Source organism: Micromys minutus (genome assembly GCF_963924665.1).
Source record: "Micromys minutus genome assembly, chromosome: 22".
Classification (NCBI taxonomy): Eukaryota; Metazoa; Chordata; class Mammalia; order Rodentia; family Muridae; genus Micromys; species Micromys minutus.
The window spans coordinates 36775214-36797951 of NC_137957.1; the positions used below are offsets into that span (position 1 = coordinate 36775214).

At 39.7% G+C, this 22738-nt stretch overlaps 2 protein-coding genes across 3 annotated transcripts in view; one reads left to right on the forward strand and one right to left on the reverse strand.

The window, feature by feature from the left end:
- Positions 1-8576, forward strand: part of PLXNC1 (plexin C1) — a gene marked incomplete at its 3' end in the record, with an annotated part of 145967 nt that extends 137391 nt beyond the window's left edge. The window contains exons 24-31 of the mRNA XM_080935786.1: positions 290-344; positions 2305-2336; positions 2426-2533; positions 3647-3810; positions 5306-5453; positions 7065-7205; positions 7294-7368; positions 8472-8576. Of these exons, the coding sequence (XP_080791912.1) occupies positions 290-344; positions 2305-2336; positions 2426-2533; positions 3647-3810; positions 5306-5453; positions 7065-7205; positions 7294-7368; positions 8472-8576 (828 nt within the window). The remainder of the gene's footprint in view (positions 1-289; positions 345-2304; positions 2337-2425; positions 2534-3646; positions 3811-5305; positions 5454-7064; positions 7206-7293; positions 7369-8471) is intronic.
- Positions 8577-11499: 2923 nt separating this feature from the next.
- The window catches only part of CEP83 (centrosomal protein 83), a 112122-nt gene continuing 100883 nt past the window's right edge, over positions 11500-22738 (reverse strand). The window contains exons 14-16 of one of the 2 annotated variants that reach the window (XM_080935177.1): positions 13892-13995; positions 12937-13126; positions 11500-12044 (exon numbers count right to left, since the gene is read on the reverse strand). In XM_080935177.1, the coding sequence (XP_080791303.1) occupies positions 11919-12044; positions 12937-13126; positions 13892-13995 (420 nt within the window). In that variant the 3' untranslated portion in view covers positions 11500-11918. Of the gene's footprint in view, positions 12086-12936; positions 13127-13891; positions 13996-22738 lie in introns of both variants that reach the window. The other variant, XM_080935178.1, reaches the window with a different exon arrangement.

Consider the following 22738-nt stretch of genomic DNA (forward strand, 5'->3'; position numbering starts at 1 on the left):
CATGGGGGGGCGACTTTGGGTTGGGGGCTGGACTAAAATAGCTCACTCCTCCCCTCTCTTAGAGGCAGCTCCCCTCCCATCTAGGTCACTGGGTGTATTCTTCACAGGACCATGAGCCCCTTGAGCACAGACAGTGTCCTGCTGGTCACCCAGCCAACCCCATCCTGCACACCAAATGTAGAAGTCCTTGATAAATAATAGTGAGAGACCATAAGATATATTTCATTCCTGGTTGAAGTTGAGAAAAACAGTATATTTTGGAAACTCACGTGTTTATCCCTGCTTTCAGATATCAAATGGATCAACTATAAAAGTCTTTAAGAAGATAGCAAATTTTACTTCAGGTAACCAATATAAAATTGTTAACCTTTTGTTTTCACCGAGCTTTGTAAAGTTTTTTTTTTTTTTTTTTTTTGCTTCTCTTAGACATACTGTCACAGGTATGACTGAGTTGTTGCTATGTAACTCTCTGGAAGCCGAGAAAAGCCATATTTAATCTGTTTCTAGTCCTAAGAGCATGGGTCCTACAAGAATGGATGGAGACTGTAATTACGTTGGTCAAGAGGGCCCAGCACAAAGGAAGTTGCTATCTCTGAGCAGCTCTGAACCCAGGGCAGTAGCTCTTTTCCAAGTCCTCAAAAGGGTGGGCAACAACAGAAGAGACCACCCTGCACACCGAGCAGGAAGCTTGCAGATAACCACACTGCCCTAGACAGGCTGAGCAAGCAAGAGAACCCATGTAGAATCTCCAAGATAACATTGTAGACTTCTCAGATAGTGGAGACCAGAGGAGTTTTACAGGGAAGTCAGCAAGCTTGCCTTCTGTCTTCCTGGCAGCTGTAGGACAGGAAAACACTGATAACACCTTGAGAAAATCCACTGGTCCTGTTCTGGATTTGTCTTTAGCCCTAGGCAGGGACCTCTCCCCAGTGGGCTCCTTGCACACACACTGCAGACAGGGCATTGTGACTCCTAAGCTCAATAGGTGACTTCAGTTAGACTCAGCATCTAATCTGTGGAACCACATCCCTTTGGTGACTGCCACTTGTATCACAACACTGGGCTGTACAAAGCCATCCTACTGAGTGGCTGCCTTGTGGGTAAGGAGAGAGCTGTGACTTTTAAAGATTGAGCCTTTAGACGACCCTGCTGCTTTAGGACCGAGTAGCAGGGTCTCAGGCTTGTTCTCTTCGTGGAATACACTCATGCTCCGTCCCTGTCCAGTGTGGCTGAGAACCAATCTGATTTCTGTCCTGATACACAACCCCTTTCCCTCTGTGCCAATCCCAGCCCTGGATGACTCAACTCTTAGCCAGGCAGGCACAGGAGAATGGCACTCAGCCGTCCAGTTAAAGCTGGATGAATTCATGGCGCAAGCACTTAACACTATTCTCCAGAGGGCTCCTTCTACAGAGCTGCTGCTGTAGGGCTAGATAGGGACTTTGCCTTGTCCTACCTGTAATTCTGACTCCCTCAACATCTCTTACCCAACCCAGCAAGGCACTCTGCTTATCCCCGCCCCCCCCTCCTTCAAGGCCAACCTGTCACCAGTGCTTTAGGATGGCCCCTCAGACCATTCCTGCACCACAGATTTCTCTTACTAGCAGATGGTTGGTTTTCAATGGACTATTTCTCCTTCCTCTTATCTGCTTTAAATTTTAAATCTTAGTAGCATTTCTAGATAAGAGTCCCACTCATTGTCAGGACCTTCACCCCCCCATGCTCTTTTTCTCCCAAACATCCCCTTACTGACACTCTGTTTGCTTGCCCTCTGAGCTGGACACATTGTCCTATCTTAGAAGGGGTCCAATTCCTTCCCACCCTGGAGCCTTCCCCCATTTATGGCTAATCATTTACATAGGTTCATCTGTAACAGCCCTTCTTCAAAGAAATCTAGACTCAGATCGACACCTTTCTACAGAGCCCTTCCCCACTGAAATTAAGTAATTTTGCAATTAGTAGCAGCAGAAACAAGGCTAGCTTAATTCTGGCTGCAGGCTTGGCACATGGGTGTTCCAGGTCTATCTGTCGACAGGCTAGGACCGCTCCTCCCTGTTTCCAGTTAAGAGTCTACTTAGCCTCTGCTCTAACACTTGCAGGGACAGAGAGCCTGCGGCCACTCCATTCCCTAGTCCCTCCTCACAGCACTGAGGTGCAGCTGAGGAAAGTGTGTAACCATGAGGAGCCGTAGATAACAGTGGAGCTGTTGGCTTGGAGCACAAGTGGGGCTTTTGTTGAGGCCAATTAGTCTGTGGTGGTTGTTTTAATGGACTCCTTTTGTCTCTCCCTTTCTCTGGTGTTCAGATGTGGAATACTCGGATGACCACTGCCACTTGGTGAGTTCAGCAGTCCTGCACTGCCCATTGACCGGTGTGCCTTCCAGAGCAGTTTCCCCAGTTAATGCGTCTACTCTTGTCTTTTTTAGATTTTGCCAGATTCAGAAGCCTTCCAAGTAGTTCAAGGAAAGAGACATAGAGGGAAACACAAGTTCAAAGTAAAAGAAATGTATCTGACAAAGCTGTTGTCGACCAAGGTACACTTACTGTTCTAGTAAAACTTTCATGGCCACCTTGGGGGTATATGATGTGTTCAACTAATTTCCGCTCAAGTGTGAAAATGTTACAAATCCCTTGTGCCTTCTAGCAAAGCAAAATGAAAGTTTAAATTGTAGACACATCCTCTACCCCACTTCAGTTTTTTTAACTGAAGAGAGAACAGCACCTTATAAATTTCTACTGCAGCATCTTCAGTTGGGGCGTTTGTTCAAGCTCCTTTACCACCATTTCACCATTATTTTTTAGGCTGACAGCATAATTATTCCTTTTTGTTTACTTGTTATTATAAACAATAAAACTCCTTTGAAATGCAAATAAAATGAGGGGGAAATCCATGACAATTAACCTAGTAAATCTTACTTTTTTTTTCCATCTTGAAATTAAGAATTCTGTTCACTTATAAAAGTGTTAGATGTGAAAGTCAGAAGAATACCCAATCAGGAGCAAATTTGACTACATCTTTCTTTTAGGGGTTAGCAGAAGTCTCTGGTTTTCTGCTCCACTAATAACTGTCACTGTCCCCTTGGCCTTGTTACCTTGCTGGGCAGGCTTCCTCAGCAAATCTGCGCAGACCTGACTGAGTAGACCTGTGTGCTAGGCAGAGGAGGGGTGCCTGCACTTTTGCCTTCGCAGTTTTCCCAGACAGCTCTGCCTTCACACTTGACTGCTTTGGGAAGTCCACATTTAAAGTCTGAGACAGAAATGTAGGCAACAGAAAACAGATCTAGAGGCAAGGCAGTGTCACTCAAGTTTCTCCAGGCTGTATATAGCAAAGGTGGAACATCACACACATACACACACACACACACACACACACACACACACACACACACACACACACACACACACACACTACACCTACCTCTACCTCACATTCCTTCTAAAGTGTTGCTTTCACATATACCAGATCTATATGTGAGCACATTCAGGACCCTTGTCCCATCTCACACTAGCCTCATTCGAGTTTCACATTTTCCCCTCAGGTGACTTTTCTCTGGTTGGTATCTCACTTTCTCTGAACTTGGAGCTGGCTTTTCCATTAGTTTTTCAAAACTATCCCATGTATCTCAATCTCCCGTTCTGTCTTTCAGGTGGCAATTCACTCTGTGCTTGAGAAACTCTTCAGAAGTATTTGGAGCTTGCCTAATAGCAGGGCCCCGTTTGCTATAAAATACTTCTTTGACTTTTTGGATGCCCAAGCTGAAAACAAAAAAATCACAGACCCTGATGTCGTACATATCTGGAAAACAAACAGGTGGGAATGTAGGTGATTACTGGCTGTTTTCAAGAACCTAGAGCAGAATATTAAGTACATAGACATTGTATCAGAATCTCAGGGTTTGAATTCTATTCTAGATGATAAAATAACAAAACTCTTTTATCTTTTAAGGCATGAAAGGGGACTTTCTAAAATGTTAGATTATCGAAGAAGGGGAATTAAGTGTTTAATGGTTTAACCTATTATTTTTACTAAACTGTTATTGTGCCTACAATAATTGCTTTATAATTTTCAAGTTGTGTGTTTACTCAATTCCACATGGTTCATACTTTTGCCATTTGTAGTAGAAGACAGCATCATTTTACATTTACCTTAAGAGGCAGGATATCCAGATTTATGCTAGTATCTCCTCAGAAGATGGCTATAGCTTACTGCCTCTATTTGGAATGTTTTGCACCTCACCTAACACAATAGCATGTCTCACGTGAGCTCAAACCCCTCTAAATGCTAGCGAGTAGTAGAGGTGAAGTTTCAGAGCTTAGTCTTTCCCTTTGATCTGGGTTCATACCCTTCGCTCTGGCACACTCCTGTCCTCAGTTCCAGCCTCATATTCCCAGGCCCTGTAACTCCTACACCCAGCATGGGCATTAACCACCAGCCACAACAGACTGAGCCACTGAAAATCCTAACACCCATGTGGTGGCAACAGTAAGCTGGGCCAAAGTTGGAACAGAGATAAGGGGAGGGCTTTGAATGATTCTCAAGTTCATATTCCAGTATCTATTTAACTGCCTACGCTGTGTATATTGCTGGGCACTGTGGTATAGGGAACACTTTAAGTCTGTCCTCAAAGTGTGCATTCTAGTAGGTAGAGAGACAGGGTGCATTCACTGAAGTGCACCAGAGAACATAAAAGGGGGTAAGAGTATCAGGTCAGGGTGTCCAGAGGTGTCTTTTGGATGAGGAAAGAATCAGACTACATGAAATAGCAGAACATTAAGCAGACCACACAGCAAACTCCTGAGATGTGATCTTGGCTGATACGAACTGAAGACAGTAAAGGGCCTAGTGGAGATGAAATGAGCTTGCTGAAAAATGGCAGGAGAGGAAACCCTGACTGAGGAACACACAGTTCAAGAGAAGAGTGGTAAGATCTGATTTTCTTAGAAGGATCAAGATCTGGGGACAAATAATCCAGACAAGATGTCAGTGGCTTAGACCAGAGTGCCACACTGAGGACCCACTCCAAGGAGTCAGGTATAACAGATTTGAGTGAAAAGTTCTTGTTGGTGACATCTCATATAACCCAGATATGAAGAAATTTTTGCCCAGGGCCATTCTGACTTCCCTAGCCTGCCCTTCACTCACTGTTGAATCAACCCTTTCAGGGTCTGAGTGAAACATCAGGTAACAACCACCTGCTGCTTGTTAGTTTGGCTAAGCAGGTTTATGTACTTTGGTAACAAGGTCATATACACTCACACTGGCTGTGCTAAGTCCTTCCTGAGAAGATTGTTTTCCCTTCACACAGCCTCCCTCTTCGATTCTGGGTAAACATCCTGAAGAACCCTCAGTTTGTCTTTGACATTAAGAAGACTCCACACATAGACAGCTGTTTGTCAGTGATTGCCCAAGCATTCATGGACGCCTTTTCACTCACAGAACAGCAGCTGGGGAAGGTAAGGCCCAGCTTTGCTTTCTGATAAATATCTGAAAATCACTTCCCAATACCCGTGTTTCAGTTATTTCAGAGGCCACAACCATCCTAATTGCCAACTCTTGTTCCTAAAGACGCCTGCCTTCACTCTACTCTTAAAACTTCCTGTCCTCTCACTCCTCTCCTGTTTTCATTCCCTCCCTAGTGAACAGTAACTGCCTAACCCACACCCGTGGCCCTGCTGCCCACCCAGCTGCGAAACTCTCCCTTTTCACTGTCTGAGTGAATTTCTTCCCACAAATGGCATCTTTGCTATGCTACAGGGCCTTCCTGACTGGCCTCAGTCCTGTCACTAAAATCCTTCTTCATATGCTAGTGTTTGATGCCACAAACACAATTTCTTGATGTGTATGAAGAACTGCAGGAGACTCTGATCCGTTTGATTGTGTCTAGGAACTTCCCCAGTGTGTCTCCTATACCATTTGAAAACACAATGTGTTTGTTCACAGCAAAAGGAGCTTTTAAAAACATCATTTCCTAGGTTTAATTAATCTTTCAGGTACTGATTCCCATTTTTTAGATGAGTCTGAGGTCCACAGAGGGTCAGAGGTCTTGTTATCACAAGGTAGTCTAATTATGAACTCTCTTCTGTCCAACTGCGTAGCCCTTGTCCTTCCCTGTAGTCTGTTAGTGACTGTTCACATCACACTCGGGCCGTGGAAATTTTTCTTCCCAAGACTGTAAGCTTCTTAAAGGGAGATAGCAGTCACCGTCTTTGTACATTGATGTCTACCAGTGATACTTGGATGAGTAAAAGGTAATTGAATAGATGGTCATGCAACTTGCAGGGTTCACTTAGAACCTGGCATGTTCTCAGGAATATCTTAGTATAGGCAGCCAACTCTCCAAGCCAGTGATTCAGTCACTAGACTCTTGTAAAACACACCCAGGACATCAGTCTAATCACTAATTGGAGTCTCTTCATGGAAAAATTTTAAAACATTTGTCAATGCTAATTTCATCTTCACTTAGTTGCTTACATATTATTACTACTACACTTATATGACACCATGCAGACTGCCAAGGAATACTTGCGAAATCACACATCAGAGTTACCAGTACTGGGGACATGTGCTTCCTGGAGAAACTGGAAGATCTTTAGAATCTAATGAAATAAAAGGACAAGCTAGAAAATCTGCCACTGCCAATTACTTACCAGTTTTACAGTTATATAAAGGGCTCAATCAGTTCTACAATCAAGTCTTTTATAAATGCCAAAATCCACTGGTGGGTGAGGGGGAGCAACGTTTTAATTCAGGCTTTGTAACGACCATTAGGCATGAACTGTGATTGAAATAAGTTCCATTGTTACCGTAACTCAAAATCATGCAAAAATAATAATTTTAGTTCTTTTATGAGAGGAAGGCTGAATATATTAGCATTTAATCTGCCTGAAAATAACAGTGACTCACCAGAACTATCTAGATAGCAGTCAGTCACTCAGTCAACATTCACTGGGGCCTCCTGCATGAAGCTTTGTTGGCAGGAAAGGATGGTGGAAGTTCAGTCACACTGAACCATTGTACCCCCCCCATGGCTTTTTATGCTTCTTGTGGCTGTTGCTGTTTTTCAGGAAGCACCAACCAATAAACTTCTCTATGCCAAGGATATACCAACCTACAAAGAGGAAGTGAAGTCTTACTACAAAGCAATCAGGGATTTGCCTCCATTGTCATCTTTAGAAATGGAAGAATTCTTAACTCAGGAATCTAAGGTATGACTGACTACAAAGCAGAAATAAGCTTAAAATTCATTACATAAAAACAGTCATTTCAGAGTCTTTCAACAAGCCTTTCTTTCAGAAACATGAAAATGAATTTAATGAAGAAGTGGCCTTGACAGAGATCTACAAATACATCGTAAAGTATTTTGATGAGGTAAGCTGTCTTCTGTTTTAAATTTACCACCTGTTTAACCCGCGAGCCCACCACAAAGACTTGTGGATAGCCTTCCATCCCAAACAGGGAGAAAGGGAGGCCAGAGTGCACATGGCTGCCCCTCTTGCAGTCTGTCATGCTGCCCACCTTTGGACCAGCCTGAATTTACATTCGAGCTTATGGGGCCTAAAGCCACAACTCAAGTAGACTTTGATTAGTAAAATATGACCCTGTTAATTGGAGCCAGTTTATGTTTGATTGTGGTCTGCTGAAAGTGAAAGCTAAGCCTGTTAAATCACCTAGATGCTGTTTTCCATGGTTATGAGATCAGGATGCACTTCTGACTTAAGCAACTATCAACACACCATGTTCTCACTCAGGCTTTTTATGACCATAAGTAGCAACTACCCTTCGCCTTTATGATTAATTCTCCTTAATCTGGATTCCTTGTTTCCAAATATATGTTAATTCCCCCTTCCCTGATTCCCCCCTACTCAGTCATGCTGGGACAGGCTATCCATGTCAATGGTGAGAATAGCTCACCAATTCCATTTGCTACTTGAAGATCAAGTGAAGAGCTAAGGTAGGGTAGAGGCAATGAGTCCCTTAAACATAATAAGCATCCCTCCCTCTCCAGGGGCCAGGGGTGAGAAGGGAAGCACTCGGGAGGGGAGTGGAGGGGAGGGAGAGAGATGGAAGGTTTCATCTCTCATCAGGATGCCCTTGCCTGCTGCATTTGAGGAATACTTGCCTGCATGCTGGCTGCCCAGGGATGCTTGCTGTGCTTGAGAATGGCTGTGACATAATGCATAAAAAGCAGGGCCTTGGAAGTCTGGCCCCATATTTGTAAGCAAATAGATGGTATTTCTTGCCGGGCTTCTATTTCAAGCCCAAGTGTTGTTGATCCTGTGATAATGACTTAGCAAAACAACTTGCAAAGTGAGTATGGAAATGTTTGAAGAAACTGCTGGCATCTGTTTCATACAGATTTTTACCACTCACAACATCAGGAATGTAAAACAGAGAAAGAGCAAGTCCACCAGAATTGTGAATTGTACTGCTAAGGCTCTAATATGTAAAATAACTGTTCTAATTGTCAACAGATTCTAAATAAACTAGAAAGAGAACGAGGGCTGGAAGAAGCTCAGAAACAACTCTTGCATGTAAAAGTCTTATTTGATGAGAAGAAGAAATGCAAGTGGATGTAAGCACCCTGGGGCCTGGCTTTATTTGACAGAGTTCTTCAGACAGCTTGGGAGCAAAATGGCTGCTTGAGCTACTCTTTGTCGTTAATTTCTTAAGTTTGCACATGGGTTCCACTTTGAGCACTGTCTTTTAAGAGACCAAGGCACATGCACAGCTTTTAGAAAGCATTATCAACCACTGTGCCTGTGGGTATATCGTGGGAACCTTCCTGTAAATAGAGCTGAAGTGGTTGTTGCAAACAGCCTCCTTGTTTACAGAGAATACAGGGCCAGTAAGCAAGTGTCAGTATTGTAACTACAGTCTCCACTTAAGCACAATGATATCTAAGTGGCTTTGTTGGAAAACTACAGCTATGTAGCACTTGTGACTACACTGTACTTCTGCAGAAGAAAGGGGATACTAACAATGCTCAAACTGTGAAAGGAGTCATTGGGAAATAAGGTGGGGGTGTTAGGGCAACCCTGAGGATCTGCAGCATTCGTTCACTTTCCCCAGTAGTTCTTGGGAAGGCTGAAGGCAGAATTGGTAGTGTGTACACTTAGCATTCGTGAGTGTGTGTGTTTAAACCAAAAACTAACAGTGTTGCAACATTGTTGAAAGGGCTTGTGTGTTTCAGTGGTTTGCCAGCCTGGCTGTCATCTCGCTCACCTCCTTCTCATCAAAGCAGCTCTAAAGCAAGGAGAGTAGGTGGGTTTCACTGAAATGCAACAGCAGTTTTTCCAGACTCTGTCCTACAGTGTGTTTCCTTTTTATCTTTTCATGTATCTGGTAGTGGACATGTTGGGTATTGTAAGAAAGAGTTCATGACTTTACTTCTGTTTGATCAGAACTGTCTGTGGATGTGTAAGTCACTCCTGTAACCTTACATTTCTATGCTAGTGTCTCCTTGCTTTAGATTTCTGGTGAACCCTGTGGTTATAAATACTTGTGTGTGATTAAAATAAAAGATACATTTTACATTTCATCAATTGTTGTTCACATTGGAGTATTATATATAAATATATATTTGAGGCCCAAGGCCTGGAAAATATTAGTACAACTTGGTATCTTAGTCTTACTATGTACTTTTTGAAAGTATTCCTTACAGGAGAAAGATTTAAAATACTCATTTTATTCGTGCCTCTTTTTTTTTTTTTTTTTGTTCTCAAAGAATTTCCTATCGAGTTATAATGTAATCTTTCTTATTGCTGATTTTTTATTCCCAAATTTTTGCTGCTCATGACCAATTTTAATACCACTGTGTTTTCCTTCTATTAAACAGAAGTAAGAAGTGTAACCTGACGGCTCTCTTACTTACCTTGTGGCAGGCGGGCACCTTTTTACCCTTGATGTTCCAAACCCCCAGTTTAGGAAGAAATTTTCTTTCAATCAGCAAATAAAACATTGAGCACACATTCCTTAAAACCATTTACCAGCACTGTCTGGACCATCTAGAATGCAATGTGAATTGTCTCAGTAAATGCAATCCTTTTTACTCCTTACTATCCGATAAAATGTAAGAGAGGTGACACCTCAACAGTGCAGTCGCTGCCCTGACAGGCACCTTCCCAATCCTATTTCTTGTGACTATTGTCTGTCCAATAGACACATCTCAAAACTACTACCAAACAGTTTATTTCTAAGTAGAGAGGTGAGAGGTCTGGTTCCCATGTAAAGCTGCTACTGTCTTCAAAGAGGTGAAGGCACTCATAAGAGAAAAGTTGGAGGAGACTTGAGAGCCAAGGGTAGGAGAATTGCCCAACAAACTTTCCCTTCTCTGGGGAACAGAGAACTCAAAGGTTGAGCCACAGCTTTCGCTAGGTATTACTAATGCTACACGAGGGTGTCCCTGTCCAGCTCTCTGACTCGAGTCCTGTGTGGAGCCTTACTGCCTCTTCCAGGAGTTAGGGACTTTGGGCAAGTCACTTACCTCTTTGTGCCTCGATTTCTGTATACTATTCCTAACCTACCTCACTGAGGTGGTGTGAAGATTCACTGATGTATGTAGTGTGTTTGTCAACCCTCCAGTGGAAAGCACTATCTAGATCATACTTTGGATCACATTAGCCAAACGCACAGAATGTCCAAATTAGATGTGTGCTGAAGACAATCAGTCACTGGGTCTCTATTCAACAACTAAAGAAACAAATGACAAACAGTATCTATTTTCAAGTTTCTTTGCATATTTTTGGTGCAAAACAATTAATTTATAAACTTTTTTCCTAACACTAGTGTCTAAAGCAGCATTTAAAAATTCTGTTACTTTTTCTGTATTAGGATTTAAAGTCTATTTCTTACTGTACACCTGACTGAAGCTGTTCTTGGAGATGAATGTTTTAAATGTCTATATCCAAAAATAAACATTTTGATGTAACAACTGTGGACTGTTTGTCTTTTCTAGTTATAATAGGTTTCTTAATCTAAATTACTTTCCAGGAACAAGATGTCATGGTACACTCCACAGAAATAAGGAATTCCATTAAGTGAACTGAGCTCCTTGCTAAATAGTGCCAAGAGCTGCTCATTTACATTCTTGTCTTCAGTGAGCAACTTGACTTTCAGCTGCAGACTTCTGTACAATGACGAATCCACATAAGTTTGAGCTTTGGCCTGTTGACATGAAATTATTCCAATGGAATTCCTCTAAAACATGCTACATACAGAAGCTTCCAATGGTATACAATGAAAAACAAAGGAAATAAAACCTAATTATTTGATTCTAACTGAACAGTGAGAAACCAAACTAAGTATCAGCAACACTTCAATACCTCACTGCTTCAAGTCCAACAGAGACAGCCATAGGAACTAATTTTCTAAAACTCACCAAAGCCAAAGAAGTGAAGCCATCTCGAGTGTTTAGTACATACTCTATGATCAGTGAAATGAAACACAAACAGCAGAGATACAAAAATATTTATTAAGTTATTCAATAAATTAAGTGCACAACTTTTAGAAAAGGTAAAGATTCCTATAATAAACATATTTAGAAACTTTAAAGTATTTTTTATACTTTTAAATGAGCATCTTTTCCAAAACTTTTATATATAATAAAGGAGATGTTTACTGATCATGTTATCAAGAAGACATCTCAAAGATGAGGAAAAGGGCCTTGAGGATGGATATATTTCAAGCAAAATGCCGGAAAATATCAACAAAATAAAAATTAATAATTTGAAAACTTGATTTTTAACTAATTCCTTTTATTTCTGCATTGTCAAAAAGATTGTCAATGCATGTTCTAAATATATGAATACTTCATTTTTCTTCATATAATCTTAAAATCTTGGAGCCCATACAGTGCAGTGCATAGCTAGTACCTTTTCTTGAGGCAGCTCATAGATTTTGGCAAACAGTAAGAAAGCATCTCAATGCCACATGTTAAACGTCATACTTTTATTGAGTTTCTGGCTCTGCTTTTCTTCTAGCGTCATTCCCCAGGAGATCCAAGTTCCTCTAGTTGTTTTCTTTGTGTAGTTTCTAGTTCTTCCAGTCTTTTGCGAAGGAGAGAGAGTTCTCGTTGATGTTGTTCTTCCTTAAAATGACACATTAACAGAAACCTAGAAAAACTAGGAAAGTCCCTGCCATTTGCCTCTCTTACATAGGCCTCTGGCAATGTGGCACAGAAATAATCCATTTATACATGCTAAAAACCAGTCACCCTTGTCTCTTGCCTCAGACTCTACTCTTAAAGGAAAACCTAGTCCATTCCTCCCTAGAAGTAAGTCACCAGGGAGCAAATTGGACAATGCTACGGGCAGGGCACAGGTATACATAGATGACAGCTTTTCAACAAGACTGTAATATCTCAGTAATTTACTAGTAAGCAGCACCTGACCTGGTCTATGACTCAATCCAATGACTACAGTCTCATGACTACACTGACTTAGACAGCCCATGTTCTCAATGCCATCCAGCCAAAGCTCTGGGGCCAATAAAGACAGAGCCTAGGTTCTGGATTCAAATATTTTCGGGTTAAAAAGATCTTAACTGACATTTATTCAGCTAGAGTCTTAGGCACATCACCATACTGCTCTCAGTTTCTTCATCTGGATTGGAAAGAAAAATGGTACCTTCTCTCAAAACACTTTTCACTAATATTAAACAAGATTTCATACAGAATATGCAGTATGTTGTATAAGTAAGTTCTTGAGAGTTGTAAAGAATTAAGCCTTAAAACTAAGCTACTCTGAGACTCACCATGCTGTCTATAGCCAAATATAAGAACAACTCCCAAGAACCATCACTAAGATCTAAATCTACTCAGAAAATGTAGACATTAAGTTAAAACTGCCCTCAACGTCAAATGAATTTTAACTCTCTAAACTGGTAAAACGAAAACAAAACAACATACAGAAATGTTTGTCTTTTTAAAAATGTTCATACCTGCAGATGAGGGGGAAAGGAGAGTTCCACTCCAGGACCTACAGCTGAGGACGGGAAGTTAGCGGGAGTGATGGATGCTGTTGGAGGCATGTTAGGAACCAAAATGAGACTTCGAAATTCATTATGTCTTCTCTGTATGTCCTTTAGTCGTTTCTGAAGCCTTGTATATTCTTCAAATGGAACATTTTGTCTTAAAAAAAATTTCAGTTCTTTAATAGTTACACTCTAATGAAGACCAGAATATAATTTTTAAGTGGGCGAAAGATTTTTTTAAGCTTTTCATGTATGTTTATGTATTAAATTCTCAATCTACAAACCCTGTACACAATAAGATTATATCCAATGGACAAAGATACAAACTGCTCTTCTATATGAGGTAAAAGGCATATAGAATCCCTTAAAATATTCATATCTACCTAACGCCAATTAAGTCCACCTGGATCCAGATCACCCTTCCTGAGCTCCATCTTGGTTATCCTACAATCTCTGTTCTTCTTCCGTTTCCAATCTTTTCTCTGCCTACCTCTCCACTGTCCAATCATGTATCACCTTAACATCAATCCACATATCACCTTTTCTGTTTACTTTAAAAAAACTTTACCTTTAAATATAAGCTGTATACAATTATTAGCACTTGAAAATATTCTAAATGACTATGTTTTCTCAAAGTTAATTATCTTGGGTAGGCTATAAAACTAAGTCAACTAATTTCAACTCCGTCAGAAATATGAGAATTGCCAAAGAACCAGTGCTCACTTCCCAGCACCCACACAGTAGCTCACAACTCCAGTTCCAGGGGACCTCACAGTCTTTTCTGGCCTCTGCAGGTACCTGCAATCATGTGGTACACAGGAACTCATGCAGCACAGAGACATGCATACACAGTGGGTAAATAAAAACACAGCAAACAAAAACAAAGTGCTACACACAATAGGGGCACACACACACACATTACCTATTTAACACTTGGTTTTCTGTTTCTAATTCTTCTTTCTTTGCCTCTAAGACTTCCACTTTCTCCTGCAGTCTCTTCAATTTGTTCTCATGAAGAGATTTTCTCTAAAACCAACAAAAGATTAGTATGAAAAAGTATGCTGATATGCGTAATTTCCTATTTGAAAAAAAAACTATGATGGATACATAACTTTTTTTTTTTAATTTGGAGATTAATATTTTCAGTAAATACTAGGGACAGAGATTAGTATATGGCTTGTATTAAGATTGCAAAGACAAGAAACTCAGATCTACCTCACATGTCAGTAACAAACAGTATCATTATGAATGCCTACCAGAAAACTGGCACCAATAAATAACCAATTCATTGCAGCGAGCTAAAGAAAATGGAGGCAGACTTTACTGGGTATGCCTGCCATCTGCAAAGGAAAGAACGAGTTCTTCATAGGCTGATGATACACAGTTAAAGAACCTGAAACACAACTTAAAATTAAAAGCTTGTTTGCAACTGATACTACGAAAGCACAAAGGGAGAGGATGGGACTGTTAAGATAAAGCACAAGACTATCTTAGTTTAAATGTATGTCTTTCTAAACATTAAAAGAAAAATAAATTTAACTTTATAATACATAAAAATCTTTGTAAAAGTGAACACTATGATTTCTTTTCAAATTAATGGAAATGTCAAAGTATTCAAAAGGACAACATGAACTAAGGCAGTTTTTTAGTTGTTATAGCAAGTTTTAAAAATAGAAAGATACCTATCATGTTGTAACTAATTTAGCAGCTGCAGATCCCTTAAATGTTTCTGACTCTTTACGGATGCATAACAAACTTATAATACACACAGAATATAAATGCAAAGATCAATGAAAATTCACGAAGCAAATACAGGTCAAGAACACTGCCAGGACCGGGTCCATTACTCTCCTTGCCATGACCCCGCCATCATTTGAAAAGAGTACATCCTTTTGCAGATGACATTCTCTCACTCAACACGCTTGTGAGTTATGTTTTTGCTCATTCACTGCCACCTGCTGTTCTTCAGTTCTGACTACTGCGTTTGTTACATTCACCCCGTCCACTGCCAAGGGTCACATAGGTGCTTCTATTTGTGACAGAACCAGAAGTAACACCACTGTGGGCATAACTTAGCCTTTAACATCAAATGGCCTCCCCGTGCTCCTCGTCCTGGGATATGTGCCCTGGCCAAGTCACCACTCTTCTGCCTCATGACATCCCATCAGCCTCATCTGTACAAAACAAACTATATAACCTGAAGCCTTTTCAACACTTTTCTGAACATTTATCTATGTATAGAAGCAATGCTATTGAACATTACAGTAGTAGTTTCTCACTGTTACATCATCAAGTGTACAGATGAACCATATTTCAACTATCTTCCTATTGATAACAATTTCAAATTGTTTCCAGTTTGGAATTCCAGCACTAGCAAACTTTACACAATTTTGGTAAATATACATACTCATTCTCAATAAATACCTGGGACATGAAATATTCATTCATTTCTTAGCCTTAGTATATTCTGCCTCTTTTTAGAAATGATTCTACCAAATACACACCCACCAATCTCACATTAGAATTCAGGCTGGTCTACATCCTTGACATTCATTATCATCAGTCACTATAGCCATGCTAGTGAAACTTATTAGATTATTGTAAACGTTAGTAATTTTCCTGATACTTAACTAAAGACATTAAATATCTTATCCTATCAGCCATCTGTATTTTTTAGGGACATTGTGTACACACACATGTGTGTGCTTGGTCTAGTCTTACTCAATAAAAAAATAAAATTTTTTTTGAGTAATTTGATTCTTATGTATTGGAAGAAGTTCTTTAAATATACAGGTTATGAACACTTTTGTAGCTGAATATATTACAGATTCATGCGTCTTGGGGACTTTTCATTTTTAAGGTTTTCTTTATGTGCATGCGTGCTTTGACTGCATCTATACTTGTGCTCCATACATATGACTTACGGTTGACAGAAGTCAGAAGAGGGTGTGGCATTTTTTAGGACTATTATGTGGGTGCTGGGAATGGAACCTAAACACTCTCTGGAAAAGCACCTTTTAATGATAGAGTAATCTCTCTCCAGCCCCTACCATAAAATTTTCTTTCTCTTTAAAATATGTAAATAAATAAGTAAATAAATTATATATATATACACACACACACACTTTCAAGAAAAAGTTCTTTATTTCTAGGAAAATTTACTTTTATTTTAAAACTGTCACTGATATCTTCTATAGTTAGTACTTTCTATGCCCTATTTAAGAAACATTTATTTATCCAGCCTCCAATGATTTTCTCCCAAGGTCTTGTCTGCTTATCTGTTTGTTTAAATACTGGCTATGTTTGCTTCCACCTCTCTTGTGCCTGAGTGAGTCCTTTTTACCCGCTGCAGTGCTGAGGGGAGAAGCACTGGCTGGCAGGGAGCCCTGACACCCTTCTCTACTGAGATGCAGCTGTGGACCTTTGTACAAGCTCTTGCTTGCTTCATTGCTCAGGATTGGTTACTCTACTCCTTCCAAAACTGTATAAGCATTACAGTTTACTTTTTAGTTTTACAAAGAAACACCCCAAGATTTTGATTATATTTGGTTGTAGATCTACTTGGGAAGAAGTAGTCAAAAAACGTATTTCCTAAAGCACAAACATGATATAGTTTCTCTCTTTAATCATTCTTTACATTTTTCTGAGTAGTTTGTAGCTTTAAATATTGATGTTTTATATATCTACTATTAGTCATTCCTATATATTTAAAATTGAGTGCTATTGAAAATAAGATTTAAATATTTCATTTTCCAATTGTGCATGATAAAGATAAGTGGTTTGCTCCTTGACTTTTTAGTCATCAACTTAAAATTTTTACATATTTTAAGTTGAGTGTGGTGGCACATCTTTAATTCCAGCACTCAGAAGTCAGAGGCAAGCCGATTTCTGTGAGTGCAAGAGCAACCAGGGATACAGAGCAGGTCTGTTGCAAAAAATACATCAAGTCAGTAATTAAGTACCCTATACCTATTTTTAATACTGCTACATTTGTTTATACTTCATGCATAATGATGTAATTTATAAATGACAGTCTTCTCTTCAACCATCATATCCACTTTTTCTTGCTTCATTAAATTAGCTTAGAACACCCTGCCCCACCCCCCAAAAGAACAAAATGTTCACAGTGGAAGAATCTGGCTTGTTCCTGACCTTAAAGGAAACCTTTAATACTTAATAAGTGTTAGGGGATTTTGGAGTTACTGATGACCAAATTGAAAATTCCTTGCTAGTATGAATTTGATAATAGCTTCTAGTATGGAAGGTGCTGGTTTGCTGGTTTCTTCAGCAGTTCTCTATGTCCATTAAGATGAACATCACAGTTTGCCTTCTTTGTTGATAGATCACTGAGCCCAAGACACATTATTTTAATATATAATAATATTCTTTGCTAATATTTCCAATTCTGTACCTATTTAAATGATGTTGATTTCTCTTTTGACTGTAGCAGATATGAATCTCATAAAATATGTGAAGATGCTCTACTTTTCTATTACCTGGGAAAATTAAAACTAATATTATTTCTTCCTTAATTATTTAGAAGGATTTACTAGTGAAGCCAAGGAGAAATTTTCTTTGTGAAAGGCTTTAATTAAAGATCTCATTTCTCTATCCTTAATAGATGTAAGACTCTTCAGATTTCCTAATTACTCTCATACCTGCTTCATTAAGATGTTCTTCAAGGAATGTATTCCTTTCATTTAAATATATAATCAACAGTTATTTTTATAATATTCTTTTTATTTTACTATCTATACAATATGTAGTAGCAACTACCTTTCCATCAATGACAAACATTTCTCTTTGTCTAATTGATCCTTTGAGGTTTCTAAGAATTACCAATCTTCTTAAAATCTGGACCTGAGGCTGCCTGGATTCCCTCTGGGAATATGTTTATATGGTTATTTCTCTTGTTTTTTTAAAGCTGTTGTTTTCTTATGCATTCCTCCTTTTGCAGTTATTTATTTTTTTGCATTTATTTACTTTTGTATGGGGAGGGTATATAGGAGTGTCATAGCACACATGTGGCAGTCACAGGACAATTGTGTGAGTTGGGTCTTCCAGGGACTAGAGTCAGGTTGCCAGGCATGGCATCAGGCACCTTACCCCCTGAGCCATCTCACCAGCCCTGCTATTGTTATTTCTGTTAACTATTTCATACAGCAGCTTAAAACCTTCAAGAAAACTGAACAAACAGAGTAGTTTCACCTGCTGCCTCATCCACTCCTAACATTACAGCTTACACTATTGAGGTGCATTCATCATAACTGACTGACCACACGAATGTGTTACTGTGCCTAACATGTACAGCTGCACTAGGATTCATTCTTGTTTCCATGGGTTTGCACCGAATGTAGGTCACATGCTCTGCTCTTAGAGCACCACACCTCTGCTCTTCCTAGGCGTTCCTCACCCATCCTCAAACCTAGCAAGCATTGACCTTTCAACTCGCTCCATATTAAGGAGTACCAAGTTCCACTTAGACTATCAGCCAGACAAACACACTTTGTGTCTTTGTGTGGGTTGTCAACTCACTTCTTTTTACTGTGATAAAAACTGCAGTACCCTACAGTTTGTCCATTTACCTACTAAAGGATAACTTGATTGTATCAAAGTACTGGCATAAAGTTGCTCTGTGTTTCAATTCTGCGTATAGATAAACGTTCTATATGGATTGAGTAAATACCTTGGAATGTTAAGAATGGGCTGTAGATAGGGAGTTTTTACAGCATTATATAAAACAGCAACATGTCAAGGGGCAGCACATTCTGCATTCCCACCAGCAGTGAAGGAAAGAGTTCCTGATGCACCATGTCTCCACTAGCAATTGGTTGTATGTTAAATTTTAACCACTCTGGATATATACTGTTGTCTCCACACTTGTATTTATATAGACTTATGCGTTACACATAAAAATTTGAAGAAATAATTTCCAACCCATGGTTAATATTATTTCCCTTAACAGAGTTCCATTTGTTTCTGGTAGGCACCTAGGAACATTAGCCATGTGTCTAAGTTTAATTCACTTTTTAGGACTGAGTTCTGAAGCTCTGCTTCAGTATTTGCAGGCTTGATTTTTCAGTTTACCTTTTTCCAGGACTGAGTCTGTAGATCACAATCCAAAGCACCAGAGTATTTACCTAAACTCCTGTTTTATGGTGCAGGCTGGACCCAATTACTGCTCTACAAGCTTGTGAGGCCATCAAACTGTTTTCAACTTCTCAGCTTCCCAGTGCTCTCTTCAGGAATCAGCATTTCCCCCATGGGAAAAGCAAAGCAAATGCCATGCTCACCCTCTAGGAACTCCACCCCATGACACTGGTTTCAATGACTGGCAAGCTCTTTGAGACCTTCATGGAGATGTTTTATACTGTCCTTCCAAGTGTTGCCATGACATCTTAGTCTTGCTCAAACTGTTCTTAACAAAATACTTTAAATTTTGGTTAATTTATAAAAAACAGAAATATATTTTTCTTTATTCTGGTGTGTGGTTAGTCCAAGACCACAGTGCTGATAAGGTCTGATGAGGACCTACTGCACAGATAGTACGTACCTTCTCACTGGATCATAACAAGGTGAAAAAAAAACAAAAAACAAAAACAAAACAAAACAAAGACAGCATTTTGTGGCCTCTTTAACGAGGACATTAAGCCCAATCACTGGGGCATAGTCATTGTGACACAGGTATTCCCAAAATACATTCTGTAATGTAATTACCTAGTAAATCATAATTCCATCATCTATTTAAGAGGGTGTCTCACTGTATGGCCCAGTCTGGTCTCAAACTCACAGCAACCATCCTGTTTCAGCTTTCTCAGTTCTGGGATTTGAGGGGTGCAACACCAAGCCTGACTCAATGTATAGATCTGGCTGGAGGGGCAACCAACATTCAAATAATCACAGCCTATGGGTACATATGATTCACGTGTTTCTAAGCCTAAACTAACAAAGGAACTTATCCTTCCAGTTATTTTAAGACACCTAACTGCTGTATAATCATGTCAATACACCATCTTACAATCTAGTTGCATTTCTCTGTTTACTAGTCATTTCAATTAAAATAAAATATAAAAACTTACCTTAAAAATCTTTCCCAAGATTTAGTCTTATTATTTTAATTAGGTGTATATGTGTCTACATGGGTATATGCATCTGAGTGCAATGCTTGCTGAGGCCAGAAGCACTGGAGCCCCTGGAATTGGAGTAAGAAGTGTTTGTGAACTACCAGATAATGTGGAACCTGCACAATAAATTTAGTTCCTCTAGAAGACCAAGGAGCACGACGAGCCAGTGAGTCATCTCTGCAGTCCTCATCAGCAAACACTAACTGAGCATGCCTAGTAAACACATATGCATACATACTTACGTGTGCACAGACCATGTATAATTGTGTCCTATTTTACTATAGATAATACAAAGATTAAGAGATACATCTGTAAAATCCTGAGAACTACTACTCTGGGAAATGTAAAAAAGAAAACAAACAAAACTAGGGCTTATTTTTCTGTAATTTATGGGGACGAAGATTCACCCGCAGGTTCTGCAGCAGAATTGAGTGAAAAGCACTGGCTGTAAAGTATTAACAGCATACGGGATACTATGGACTTCTTCAAGGTAAGAGTTCCTGCCCAGCAGTGTCTTATCCACCATCTGAAAAAGCGAACAACTATTCTGAGCACTAGTTAACACATAACTAAAGAGGATCTTCTCTTCTCCCACTGTGTGAGAACAGGAAGGTGGGCCCTCACTGGGCACACTCTGCTCATGCACAGGCTCTCCAGCAATGAAGGGCACATCGCTACTGTGCATGAGCTACTCCACTTACGATGCTCTGTTACAGCACGCTGCAGAGACTAAGAAAGTATCCCATCCCTCTCCAAACTGAATCTCATTTTCATCTGCCTACAACTGTACCCTTTGTCATTTTTTCTGTGCTTTTGAAATATCCTACAATTTCTTCCTTCATAAAAAAAATACCCACACCCCTGCCCTGGCTACTAACACCATTTCTCTGCTTGTTTTCACTACCCCACTCCTCAGATGAACAAGTGCTATCTCATTATCATGCCTGTCTATGTCACTGATCCAAAGTGATCCTTTTGACGCATTTCTTTACCTGCACCAACCAAGTCTTTCTTTTGCTTCCTCTACCATACTGGCCACTACCTGTTTCCTCCTCTTCAATTCTAAACTTCAGAATTCCTTAAAAGTTCAATTCTCAGATCTATTCTAATTAAATTTTACTGCTATAAAAGCCATTTAAATGCCAATGAGTCCCAGCTTTTAATTTGTCAAACTCAGTCTACTCTCATCTAGTCAATTAGATTCATGAAGCCAACTAATTTATCATCTCTACATAGAAAGAAGATGAACATGCATTTGTACTTCTAAGTGTCTTATCACTATAGCAAGATATCTGAGGTAAACAGCTTACAAAGAGAAAAAGTCTATTCTGGTTCCTAGTTTTGGAAGTTCCAGCCTAAGGTCATGTGTTGCCACTGCTTTGGTACATCATGGTGGGGGCTTAACAGAACAAACACTTATAAGGGAGCCATGGAAACTAAGTGAAGCAGAGAAGCTGGGGTCCCATAGTACTTTTAAGTGCATGTTTTCAGTGACCTTCCATTATCTCCAAAGAGCCACAGTACTTTGAGCATTGCTGCTTGAGGAACAAGCCTTTAACCCATGAACTGTTGAGAACACTATACAAATAACAGCAGCATTTCAGTAAGTCAACATGTTCACAGGTGGAGAGATGGCTCTACCATTAAGAACACTGGCTCCTCTGCTAGAAGATTCAGGTTCCAGTCCCAGCAGTTACATGGTGGCTCAAAACAACCTGGTTAAATACAGTCCAAGCAATCTGACACCCACTTTTGGTCTTTTTGGACTTTGTGTGCATATGGTGCACGAACACGAATGTAGGCAAAACATCTATACATATAAAATAATTAAATGCTTTTGAAAAAACAGATTCTTAAAGGCTGGTGTGTTCAAAAATACATGTTGGTTTTACTACCAATCCCATCCATTTCACAGTCTTTTTCATGTTAGTAAATACTAACTCTGTTTTACCAAAGGCTGGGTTTAAAATCTACCTTCAGCTGGGCAGTGATGGTGCACACCTTTGATCCCAACTTGTGGAAGGTTGAGACCGCCAGACCTCTCGGAGTTCAAAAACAAATACCAGGACAGCCAGAGCTGTTATACAAAGAAACCCTGGTTTTTGTTTGTTTGTTTTGGGACAGGATATCTTCTTGGAGTTCTCTCTCATTCCCACTGTAAACCCATTTCAAAGATTTGTCTTTAACAAACATACAAAATGTGACCACTGAGACTCCTTCATTAGATGTCTAGCCTAAGACATCATGATCACTAACTTGGACTACCCCAAAGCTGTCTCCCTGAGTGGTTTTTGGTTTTTTGGTTTTTCTTTCTTTCTTTCTTTTTTAATAGTTGGTTTTACTTCTCTATACAGCAGTCTCAGAGATTCTTCTAATGTAGTTCAGATCCTATCAATTCTCAATTCAGAAGTCTTCAATGCAGTCCTATTCCATTCAGAACAAAAGTTCCTGCATCATCAGCCCTGGTACTGTCTCCCTATCCTAGACACCAGTACCTCCTCCTATTCTTTTAACATAACAAGCCATCTGCATACTTTTGGATTGCTCTTGTCTGGAACAAGATCTTCTATTTAATATGGTATCTTCTGTCCTTTCCTCTAAGTCCTCAAATGTTTCCAGAGAATCCTTGCCTGATCACTTAAAGG